Below are 13,544 nucleotides of genomic sequence, written 5' to 3' on the forward strand. Positions count from 1 at the left end.
TGTTTAAAAATAGAATTTGGGGTTTAAAGGTTCTACTATATAATATTTTATTTCTTATATTAAATAAAAGTCCAATATCTCTCCTCCCCAATATTATCCTATTTTGTCTTTCCTAAGAAAATACATACATTGAAGAAAATATTTGAGGACCAGGTAGAAAAATTTTCGTGGATTTTTTTTTGTCAATCTCCCTCACATTTGATTTTTTACAATCTGGAAAGTTAATTGCATAAATATTTCTGATTATGAAAGAAAAAATCCTAATATGTTTATTTTTATGGGCTATGATAAATAGTATATAACCCATTTAAGTGAGATGTTAAGCCAGAAAATACTCCTAAGCCACATTACCTCAAAAACATAGCTAACTAAAGAATTCTGAGAATGAATAAACTAGTAGATATTCAAGATGATTTTTTTCCCTTACCTATAATCCATCTGGACCATTTATTAGCATAATTTCAGAATGATACGAGTATTCATTTGTCAAGTATACTGATTCTCTACATTCATTTGAATAAACAGAAAAATGTACACTCTTGGCAGCTTCCTCTTTCCTTAATCCCCCCACCTCCACCCAAACAAAAATATGCTTTCAAATAATAGAAATCAGGCCTAACTATCTTATATTATCAAAAGAATCTTGAATGAGTTTGGCATCAATCAAAGAACAGTTTAAATGAGTAGAGCTTTATCCATTTTGTTTCATCTTTGTAAGGAAAAACAAAAACTTCATGGTTCCTGCTAAGATCCTGAAAGTTTAGTATAGATATTTTGCTGTTTACTATTCTGAAAAACAGGAACATGTTTTGAATATATGAGGATCTTTTGATGATACTATCAAATTCTGATAATTACAATGACCCTGTCAGTATATATTGTCAATTCTAAGACCAAGTACTGAATGTAGGAATTAGACAAGTAGTATTCAACAACCAAACCACTGGCTATTATTTGTCTATGGTGGAATATCATAAGAGTTTAGAATTTCTATTTGGCAATGAATATAAATAAAAACCGCACCTGGTATAGATTTTTTCTCCTTTTTTCCCCTGTAAGCTAAGGGTAACTGATGATTTGCAGGGAGTGAGGAGGATGCTTCTCAGGATTCATTCAGGAGCAAATATTGCTAGCCCATGTATGGCAGAAATTATGAAAAAATCATAGATAAGAGACAGGAACATGTGAGAAAAATCACTCTAAAGGAAAAATCTAAGAGACCATATTTGAAATTTAGGAGGGAAATATTTGACATTTTATAGAATCATACATTAAGAAGAAATTCCTTATGTCATCTTATCCCCATTTCAAGCATGAAGCTGTCAAGTATAAATGTCCCAATAAGTAATTTTTCAACCTCTTTCTTAGATGTCATGAAGAGATTTACTATCTCCTGGAACATTCCTAATGAGAAGTTCTTTCTTCTCTGTATCTCCCAATGATTCAGTCCAACATGGTCAAATCCAACAAAATGCCTCCAGAGTATAGGACATTGCTAAGTGCTAGGATAAAAAAAATAAAAAATAAACAAACAAAAAAGTGTCTCTTAAGGGACTTACATTCAATTGGAAGGATACAACAAACAGAAAAATATGTACATAATAATATTGGGGAAAGGAAAAGGACATTAACCACAAAGGTTTTTCAGGAAAGGTTTCCTATAGGAGATACCACATTAACTGAGCTTTGAGGGAAGCTGGGATTTTTAGAGAAAGTTGTGAAGAGAGAGAATATTTCAGATTTGGAAGCAACCTGTATAAAGGAAAGGTGTTTAAAGATAGCTTTTCTAAATGTTCCTTATCTTGGTTATTGCCAGGACCTCTATTACTCATAGGATGAAGAATGGGAAGAGACTCAATGAATTATCTAATCTATTCTTATTTTGTAGATAAGAAAAATGAAGCCCAGAGATGTTCAGCAATTTTCCCCAAAGCATAAAAATAGTAACAAGATTTGAACCTTGTCCTGTGACTCAAAATCTAGTTCAATTTTTCAGTGTATGACATCATATAGATAATAATAGCAATAATTAATAATTGATCATTAACATTTCCATAGAACTTTAAATTTCATAAAGTACTTTACATATAACACAAACACAACACATACATAAATCTATGCCTGAAGAAAGATATTTACCTATTGTCCCACAGCTACTAATGTCAGAAGCAGGATTGGAACTTATCTTTCTGACTCCCAGTCCAATATTCTGTCTATTACACCAGAGTGAGAAGATCCTCATCACATACTTGTGGAAAAACTTCATGTTGCTAATAGTCCTTCAGAACTTCATAGCTTATCTACAAAAAGAGGAGCATGAATCAATCTCTTAGTTACTTTCCAAGTGTAACATGATATAATTGTAATCCATGTGCTGCTGAAGTAGACAGAATTAGGATTGAAATAGAGTTTCTAGTTTCATGTACAACCTCTAGATATTTCATTGATCATTTAATCATTGATCAACAGCTCCATTAATTGACAACATCCCTACATCAGAACATTCTAGGACTTGACTATCACAATGGGTCTATGATTTGTTATCAATGGATTTATGACCAATATAGGTAGCCCTTTCAATATGCAGATCATATTTCATGCACAGCTACCAATCTTATGCAATCAATGCCTTTGTCCTCTCTTAAGTATTCCCTCTGTCTTATTGATGGGCCATGGATAGCAAATGGAGTATCCATTACTATCGATTTTTCACTATCTGTTCATCATTTATTCTTCACATGTACTGCATGATTTGCTCATCTCTGCAAGGAGATCTATGACATTAACCTAGTTTACTTTGATTTACTTTGATCATTAGATTAGACATGAAAAAAAGTTTTATAAAGTGCAAATCTCATTGATAGACTTTTCCTTATGGATATGGCTATTTTTAAAAATCAAAACCTCTAAAATTATTACAGTTTTATCTTAAATAATAAAATCTTTGCAATGTGACAAGCATGTAATTATAATGTTATGCTTTGGGAAAAAATGAAAAAAAATAGTCAATAAGAAATTAAGTGGTCATTTTGAGCTTTTATATATCAGTCATTACCAAATCTTGCCTTTCCCAAAGCCTGCTTTTAATACTCCTGTTAGAAATTAAGTATTTACTCATTATCTGTTTTGAAAATTTAAAAATAAATGAAGAAAATTTCAATTTGTTGTCAGATATATGAAATGACTTGCTTTTTGAAGTGCGATTGAAATCTAAATGTAATTTGGCTGTTGGATCCCAGAGAATGTTAATAAGTATATAGCTCTTCAAAGAAAATAGTTCACGTGGGTCTGAATGAGTTGTCCACTTCTACATGGCTTCCAAATAATGTTGTTGAACTCATATAGAAACAAGGACTACTAAGCCATACAGGATCCCTATTTATTGTATTTTCATTAAATATTTTTCAATTATGTTTTAATTTGTTTCAGGCTGCATTCAGTAGTGTTGTGGATAACATGACCTATGATCAACATGTTTGACATCTTTGATAAAGTACACTAGCAATTAATTTGATAATATGGTAGTATCTGAATAATTCTGTTAATTGAACCATAGATCTAGTTGATTCATTAACACATACAGAATTCAATCATAAATAGAATAGAATCTAATTTTTTCAGTTATAGTACAGAATCCATTTAGAGAGTGTGGATTCAAAGCCATGATCTGCCTATTCTATCTATTAGAACATCACACACACACACACACACACACACACATATATGTATGTATGTATATGTATATATGTCTTTGAATTTGTAGTTATTGGCCTCACAACCAAATTTATCTTTACAGTTTTTAGGAATATCATATTTGTGTTCAGTTTAAAACATCAGCTTTTGATAAGACTTTTATAAGTTGAAGAGAGACAAGAGAAGGTCAATCAAGACAATGAAGGCTGTACATATGAAGATGATTTGAGGTTACGAGGTTTATTTAAATTGGAGTAGAAAAGATGAGGTTGGGGAGGAAGTCAATAGGGAAGGAATAGCTAACTTAAAACATTTCAAGAGTTGACAAGTAGAGGAGGAATTTGATTTATTTGTTTGGGTCTAGAGAATAGAATTAGAAATGATGAGTTAGACGTTGGGGGAAATAAGGACAAAGTTATACTTGGTCTAAGGGAAAATTTCCTAACAGTTAGAATTAGCTAATTTAGGAATCAGTTTCCCTCTTACTGGAAGTATTTAAGCAAAAGATAAATAATTACCTTTTGTATGTATTACAGTATGGAATCTTGCTAATTTCCCTCCCAATGTATCAATGAGTTAAGATCAGATGATCTCTAAGGTCCTAAACCCAAAAACTGATAGATTCTTTTTTTCCACAAATCTAAGAAGAAATATTTTCCTCATCAGAAATTTTTCTATTTTCATTTTTACAAGTGATAATTAATATGGATTTTTAGCATGATTGATATAAAGTAACTGAGAATATTTACTATTTAACTAATTATAGAATACTTTTGATATAATTAAATAGATATATGTTGCTTATTTTTTGTTTAGGGTGAAGATGGTTTCCCTGGATTTAAAGGAGACATGGGTCTTAAAGGTGACAGAGTAAGTAAAAAAAAATAAATTTTATTGTAATGCATCCAAGTAAAAATTTATCATCTCAATAACTGTACCCCCAAAATGGAAATAGAGACATTTGATCTATTAGTACCTATGCTTACATAGATTTTTTTTTTAATTTCGTGATCTTTAAAAAAAAAAGTTTTTGTAGAAATCATTGCAAATTTCTTTCCTTTAGTTATTATTTTAGCAAAAATGTTCCATATGTCATATGATAGCTTTTTACATTATAAAACCATATTCAGGAATAAGTAGTTGCATATGTCTATCAAGTTTAGGTATTTGAGCATATCTTTTTTTTTTAATGAGGACAAAAAAGGAGCCCATTCCAAATGGTACATTTTAAAGAAGTAATTACTGGTCTTTGTGACTTTTCCTGGCATATAAGTGAGTCAAAATCTTATTTTGCCTCTTATGGACTCCAAGAATTATTCACTTGACTTTCTTTAGAAGTTACTCTTTGTGGCATAGACTAAGTCTACTCTTTTGGTAAATGGGATCCATCAAACTCAGAAATATGAGTCAACTTCTTTACCAATTTAAATTTTGTAATGGGAAAATAAAATTCATTACTTACATACATAGTCCTTAATTAATATGATAAATGCTAATGAAAGTTGCTTTTTTTAAAGTGGGGAGGTGAGTTACTGCCTTTGTTTTGAAACAGCAAAAATTTATGTTCTAAACAGAAGTCATTATCTTTATCTCCAATGTGGATCTGAAACACAAGATTTTAGGCTACTAGATGGCATAATAGATTGAATGCTGGATTTAAAGTCAGGAATTCCTGAGCTGAAATCCTACTTTCTAGATATATTATCCCCAACAAATCATTTTAACTTCTATTTACTTCATCTGTAAAACAACAGGGATGGATTCAATGGCCTCTAAGGTCCCTTCTAGCTTTAATATCTAGCATATATCATATTAAATCATTATATGCTATTACTTTCCTAATTGTGACTTTTCTAGATCACTAAAACAAAGCACTGAATAGTCACTAAAGCCCAAACCTTCCTTTCCTCATCAATATCTGCAGCTTAGATTTAAAGATTAACATAATTTAAACTAGTGACAAATGGCTCCTATAGGTTTTATAGAAGTCTATGTTCATTTGTATTTGTTTGCTTCTTTCAATATTCTTTAAATTTCTAACTCATTTTTAGTAATGATGTATAAAGAAATATATAACTTTTTTAGCAATCAATTAATATGCTTTATACACAAAATCAATTCTGTTGATTTTGTATGTAATTCTTTTTTCATTTATTATACTTTTGCTTTCTTGTGTTTCAGGGAGAAGTTGGACAAGTGGGCCCAAGAGGAGAAGATGGCCCTGAAGGTCCCAAAGGTAGAGCAGGTCCAACTGGAGACCCTGGTGGTCCTGGTCAAGCTGGGGAAAAGGTTAGTAATTATAAATTTTCATGAGGAAGGACTGTCCAGACTGCTTGTTCAAGGTGATACATCATTAAGTATTATTTTAATTAAATTTTGATTTTACAACTCTCCATCTCTTTAAGTTGAATTAACCAGATATGAAGGAAAACCATGTATAATTGATTAGTGAATACATGAACTGTATTTCTCTTTACTCTATATCTAAGTTGTCTCAATGTCAAAGCCTGGCCTTCTTGTTTTATATTACAGTCCTCTGAACTACATAGGATTTGCCATGATTCCTTCATCATTTACATTTATATACTAGAAGTTTCAGGCTAATTCAACAACCATTATTAAATATGTAGTATATTGTACCTGTTCTAGGAATGAAATCATGGAAAACATGAATCCCTCACCTAATAGGAGATATGAAGGAGACATCCACAAATCAGTATAACTCAAGAAAAATATAGTTTCTAGAAAAAAAATCATTGTGATAACTACATAAGAGAAAGAAAATGTCATTATTCATTCATTGTAATGATTAAATGAAGACTTTACAGAGAAAGAGCAGTTATGTTGAATCCTTAAAAAATTGAATGATTTGAAGAGATATATTTTTGAAAATAACATTTTCTTGACAAGGGGGAACAGTCTACATAAATGAACAAGCAAAATAGAAAGCAAGAGCAAATCTTGGAACAATTTCATTTTGGCTAGAATATGGAATATACAAATGAGTAACAATAGAATAAACAAATATAAAAAGATAAGAGAATTTCTTACAAGAAGAAATATTGAGGAAGGGGAAAATGGGAGGCCTTTCTGTGCCTCTCATATCTCATATGAGGTGATGTCTAACTTTACCTAGTCTTAACTCTAATCTGGACATTAAGCATGTATAGACTAAGGGAAAAAAATCAATTTTTCCAGTTCTGTGAATATGAACTGATTCTGATTTTTTTTGATAACCGAAACTGCAACATGTTAGACATCATACAGAATTTTATAGTGAACAAGATATAACCATTATGTTGTAAGACATTTGGCAATTCTCTCTATTAATGTGTATTGACACATTCTTCAACTCAGTCTTAGAGAATTGCCTAGAGAAATGAGAAGCTAGGTGAGATTCCTAGAATCACCCAGACTGTTTGTGTCTGTGTAGGACAATATACGCGGGTTTTTTGACTCTGAGGATGTCTCTTTATTAATGTTATTTAGAAATTATGTATAAAATAATTATATATAAAATATATATTATATATATTTACTATACTATATATGTATATATAAATAAATACTTTAGTATTCCTTATGCTTTTGTTTTCTTCTGTGTAATTTTTAAAAGAAAGAAAGTCAAAAGAGGAAATGTCAAACAGAAAAGTTCAAATTTAGAGGATAGGGACTAAAAATAAACATGCACTGGATAAAAAAAAAGAGAAAAGTGGCTGATCAACGTGGATGAAACTATATGAACACACACACACACTCACACACACACACACACACATCTGTGCATACATACACACACAGTGATTAATTTATGGAATAATAATGTTCCTTTAAGAATTTCCAAGTTGTAAAAAATAGTAAAGAAAATAATTTCAAAGTTGTGCCTAGCAGCTAGTTGATCAGCAAACATTTTTTATATGTGATACTATTATAATTTTTGGAGATAACAAGAAAAAAATGGTCTCTGCTCTCAAGAAGTTTGCATTCTAATTGGGGAAATGACGTATGAACAATTATATAGGCTTGAGGTATGTTCAGATTAGATAGAAGCCAATCTTAAAGGGAAGGTCCCTTTGCTTTTGTGGGCTTTTTCTTTTCAATGTATTCTAAGAGATGAGGATATATTTTCAGGCAGAAGAGAAGTAGCCTGATTCTATTGACACAATTACCATAAATGCATTGCTAGGTCAGCTGCTTATTTCCATTTTCTCACTGTGGCATGTTACTCCTGAATCTATTACAGAGCTCATAATAATCAGCTTGATGGGAGAGATGAGGTCAGTGAAAAGGCCATGAAGTGAAAGACCCCTTTATTCATTCCCCCCCCCTTCGTCATCCAACCTATCTCCCCACTTTGCCAAGATACGGCCATTGCCACAGACAACTGCTATTGTATAAACTTTGTTTCCTCACCCCACTTTTCATCCTGTCAAAGATCTAATTTGGAGAATCACAATATCAGTGATTTGAAACTATCCCTGGATTCCTTTCACTTCACTATTCATCAGCAATCCTCTTTTTCCTTAAGTGCTAGCATCTGAAGGGGAAATTTTAGACCATTTTTCTTTGCAGGATTTCCTAAATTCTGTGTGAGTGCTTTGACCCAAATCCACTCTTAAGCTATCTTGCAGCAGAGCTCAAGTAAAAACGCATAAGAGAATCAATTCCTCTAATGCAGCAATTAACATAGAACACAAATGGCTTTGTGATCGTAATTAGAGAGTTTCATTAACCTTGAAATCAATAGCATAAAACAAGTGATGATAACTTAATGTATCCAAGGGGACATCATTAAAAGTATGCTTCTTGCTGCTTGTTTGCTTCCCTTCTCTCCCTCCCCTACACTGCTTACCTATGCATTGTTGATACTGAATCAGACAACTTTTCAGTTCTCTCTATGATAGAAAGGTCATAAAGATGGTGTGTGCTGAACTCCTTGTCTTTTCAGACACATTAAAATATTCATCTCCATGCATAATGTTCTTAGCACTCTTGAGGTCACTATTACAGGGAATAAAATGATCTGGCCTTGCTTTTTTTTTTTTTTTAAATCTAATTATTTTTGGTTAATTCATTTGAACAATGATAAGATATGTTGAACAGTTTAATGTTTTAGAATATCAGACAGAGGGAATTTATGCAAATATGAAATGATGGGTTCTCTTTATGAAATAAATAGCTCTTTAATAAAAATTGGACCATTTAAAAAGAAATTCTCTCTTAAACAAAAGGAAACTTCAGAGTAAGGAATATGTGTAAGTTAGTAGCTTTATAAATGTGATTTTCCACTGTTAAAGAAACTAACTCCATCTGATTTGTGTCTATTTGTGATTGTATGATCTAATTTTAGGTGGCAGTTTCTAATTTTTGGAAGCAGCATGCCATGATGAATAGAGTCTTGGGAGTCCAAACAAAAACAAAAACAAAAAACAAACCTGAATTCAAATTCTACCCCCATGGTTACTATATCATGTATTTTGAAGCAGCTAGGTTATGCTGCGAATAGAGAATCAATGTTTGATTTGTGTTTGCAAGATCAGGGTTAGAAAGACTGGCAGGTCAAATTCAGCCTAAGATATTCACTAGCTATATGATCCTGGGAAAGTCACTTAATCTTGTTTACTTCAGTTTCCTCATTTATAAAATAAGCTGGAGAAGGAAATGGAAAGTTATGCTAGTATCTATGCCAAGAAAATCTCAAATGAGGTCAATGAGATTTGGACATGACTGAAACGATTGAACAACAACAATATAAATAGTAACTTTTTATGTAAACTTCAACTAATATATTGGTTTTAAATTAATACAGAAGACTATTAGAAACATGTCTTCAAATAATAAATTTGACTTTTAGCATTATAGTCTGACTTCCAAGACCCTGGAACTGAATGACTTTTCTTTAAAAATTTTGGGCACTTATATAATTTTGTATAATTGATATAATTTATAATTTATATAATTTTGTATAATTTTTCCTCAGACAGCTTAGGTATTATTTCACATATGACTGTTATACAGATTAAGTTCAGCAAATATTTAGTAAGAATCTACTCTATGCAGAATACCTTGTAAAAATGACATAGTCCCTTTCCTCAGGAATCTTTCAAATATGTACCAAAGAAATCTTGTCTCCTTGATTTAATCTCTTTGTATCTCAAGTAACTTCATAAACAAAATGGGTAGAATGCTGGGCCTCAAATCAAAAATATCTCTGTTCAAATCTAAATCAAATATGATCAAATAACATAAGATTTGCAAAATATTTAGAACAGTATCTGCCACAAAATAAATGCTTAACAAATGCTTGTTGCCTCTTTTCTAGTATTTTTTTATCCTTTTTTGTTATATTAAAGATAATTTTGAAATAGAGAATTGCTAGCTAGATGCTGATTTTTAATTTTTCCTCATTGACATATGCACATATGCACATATATTTATGCATTCATTAATACACACACATACACATACACATATATATAAGACTAGCATAAAAGTTTACATTTTTTGGGGAGGTCTAAAACTAAAGAGTGATTTATTTTAATGAAGGTGCAATACAATGAGAAAGCCAATGTGATGGAATAGAGAGACAGCTTTACTACCAAGAAAACCAAAGTTCAGGTCCTACTTATGACATATGGTGACTGAACCTGGACAAATCACTTACTATAGAGAGCTCTATAAGAAAAAAAGCTAGGAAGTCTAATGAAATCTGTGTCCCTTCTCAGACTATTATTTTAAATTAATATAATAAAATACATATCATTAAAAAAGGAAACAATGATATTGAAATAGAGTTTTCAAAACACTGGAAAAAATCCCCACAATTTATGGCAATACGTTGCAGAAACGATGCTAACTGACATTGACAAAGGCAAAGGAATTACAGATCCAATCCCCATTTCTTTTGTTGTTGTTGTTATTCAGTAATTTTTTCAATTGTATTAGACTTTTCATGACCCCATTTGGGATTTTCTTGGCAAAGATACAAGTGGTTTTCTATTTTCTTTTCCAATTCATTATATAAATGGGAAACTGAGGCAAATAAAATTAATTGACTAACCCAGGATTACATAATAAGACTCTAAGACCAAATTTGAACTTAGTTTTCCTCACTCCAGACCTGGCAGTCCATAACTGTGCTACCTAATTTTTATCCCTACTTTATAATGATGATAATAATAGCTTAAATATATCATTTGATCTTATCTGAACCCTACTGGAGTAGATAAATGCCTTTATTATCCTCATTCTTCAATGAGGAAACTAACACTGAGAAAAGTCATATAATTTGTATATATGTCAAAAAAGTAATTTCTGAGATAGGATTTGAATTTAGGATTCCATGTTCACTACAGCATATATTATTATCCTATAGTCAGAAGATTTATCGTGGGCATTCTACAGTTGAAAGATTTTTTTTTCTTTTTGTCTTCTTTGTTTTGCATTAAAGTCTTCCTCTTTTGCTTCAGGAAGATGAATCTCACTGGGATTTAAGTCAATAGAACTCAAACCCTGGAAAATTGAGGAAGACCTCAAATACAGACCCAACAATAGATTCTATATCTATGAATCAAGAACCAAAGTAATTAAGATCCTAGAGGCCCTATGAAAGTCATTGTTAAATGATGATTTTTTTTTTCAATCACAGAAACATAGAAAAGTGATCTCATGAGGCACTGGAGAATTGCAATCTACATTAGTGGAGGGGACATTTATTGAAATATACCTTGAGTAAACTTTTTGCTCACTGATACTGATATATTTGAATAGTAAAAAACAGCTGAAAAGGCCAGTCAGAATGTTGAAAAACAGCGATTTTAAACTTTAATTGCCTTGTAGAATCACTTCATGAATGAGTATTCCAAAAACTTTTTGACAGCTATTTAGCCAGTGAGAAATCAAAGGGCATTTCATGAAAAGAAAGTTAGGACTGTTGCCTTAAAGCCATTTATGTTGGTGGAACTAGGGGAACTAAATGGTAATTCAGGATAAATTTGTAGCTGTGAAATAACGCCTCTTAAGTCTTTGAAGTTAAAAAAAAATCTCATTCTCCCCACCTCCTGCCTTTGGTCTCTCTGTGTTTACATCTATGCCTTTAGAAATCATGGAAATTCTTGTGTTGTTAGAGGTCTTGTTAAAAGAAAATGATAGTTGGAAATGTAAAAGTATTTTCTTTATATCTGAAACTTAAAGTATAATTAAAAAAAATAAATGTACGTGAATTCTTCAAGTTTTTTTCAAATTTTAATTGTATTTGCCTTATACTTGTTAAGATCTATTTAAATCATATTCTTACTATTATGATCTAACTGTGGGAAAGTTACTCTTCCACTGCAACTCAGTTTCCTCATCTGTTAAAATTAGAAGTTGGATTATATCCTTGCTAAAACAGATTTTCCATTATTAAATATTTGTAGAACTCTTATGAAAGCAAAATATTTATAGAAATATTAATTTAAGGAGACAGAAAATAAATTCAAAACTATTAGTTAAAGTTATACAGTAATTAATTTTACTTTAATATAAACATATATCTATACTTATATATAATATTTCAGAACTTAATTCTTCATTTCATATTTTTGAAACAACAAGATGTAGCCCTTTTTGATTGATTCTTTTGTGTATAGAATAACCATCTAAATTAATAAGTATGATAATTAAGTCAAATCAAGGAATATTCAGAATTGTGAAACATTTAAGCATTTAAATATTAATTAATCCAATAATTAATTAGGATTAATTTAAAGGTTACTTTCCAATTATATTAGCAATATGTAGTTCAATTATTAATAAATTCATTCTTCCCTCTTAGATATTTTGATTTTTGTTTTTTTTCTGCACTTAATAGTGAAATCTCACTATGTTTATATGCAAGTGTGTCATTTCCTCTTTATTAAATTCAAAATGTGCTGTGGAAAAAGACTCTAAAATTTTTCATCTTTATAATCCCAAAATTAAATATAGTGCCTTGATGTAGAAGGTACTATATTGAACTACATATACTTTGAACTGAATCTAGCCTATTCAATACAATATAGAATATGTACATACATAGAAGTAGCCTAAAAGAATTCATAATCCTATCAAAATTCCAAAATTTCTACAAAGGGATCCAATTCCATGGCTATAGAATTTGGGATACAAACTTTAAAAGTAATATTGATTCACAAATAGAAGAAATATTTAGGCTTTTCCTCTATGAGATTAATATTTTCATAGGTTTACATGACTATAGCAATAAGCTTTTTATCTCTACCACCACCACTACCAAGTACATCAAATAAATCATCCCTAGGTAAAATTTTATACAGGATTCCCAAATCTTGAGAAATGTTGATTACATCACTTCTCAAATGTTTGCTGAACTTTATATAAAAACCAAAAAGTGCCAGTATGTGAGTGTATTTATGTATATGTACATGTACATATAAAGATAGAGAGAGAGAGAGCGATAGATAAAAATGGTGACTATCTACAAATTGCAATCATATACTTAATTCTCATTTATTATATGCAATTAATCTTATTCACTATAACTTCTCATTTGTATCCTTTAGGAATCACAAATAAATTATTAGTCTACTCAGGAGAAGCATGTATTTTGAAGTATGATCTCACAAAACAATATATTCTGTTTGTATTTATTTTATTATTGGTCTGCATAGAAGAGATTGCAATTGATACCTCCATATTAATAAAAGAAAATGACAAGTTTAAGTAAAAAGATTGTTTATCCTTAACAGTTCATTTGTATGACATTCCCTAGTGGCCAAGAAGGCCCAAATTGAATATTGTTTGTGAGTATGTTTGTAAGGATTATTTATTTTACTCTGTTCAGAGTAACCTAG

General features: G+C 30.7%; 1 protein-coding gene across 4 annotated transcripts in view; it reads left to right on the forward strand.

The window, feature by feature from the left end:
• The window catches only part of COL11A1 (collagen type XI alpha 1 chain), a 264,657-nt gene that overhangs the window by 130,069 nt on the left and 121,044 nt on the right, over positions 1-13,544 (forward strand). For all 4 annotated transcript variants that reach the window (XM_051993218.1, XM_051993221.1, XM_051993219.1 and 1 more), the window contains 2 exons: positions 4,510-4,563; positions 5,875-5,982. In XM_051993218.1, the coding sequence (XP_051849178.1) occupies positions 4,510-4,563; positions 5,875-5,982 (162 nt within the window). The remainder of the gene's footprint in view (positions 1-4,509; positions 4,564-5,874; positions 5,983-13,544) is intronic.

The sequence above is a fragment of the Antechinus flavipes genome, chromosome 4 (assembly GCF_016432865.1).
Source record: "Antechinus flavipes isolate AdamAnt ecotype Samford, QLD, Australia chromosome 4, AdamAnt_v2, whole genome shotgun sequence".
Lineage (NCBI taxonomy): Eukaryota > Metazoa > Chordata > Mammalia > Dasyuromorphia > Dasyuridae > Antechinus > Antechinus flavipes.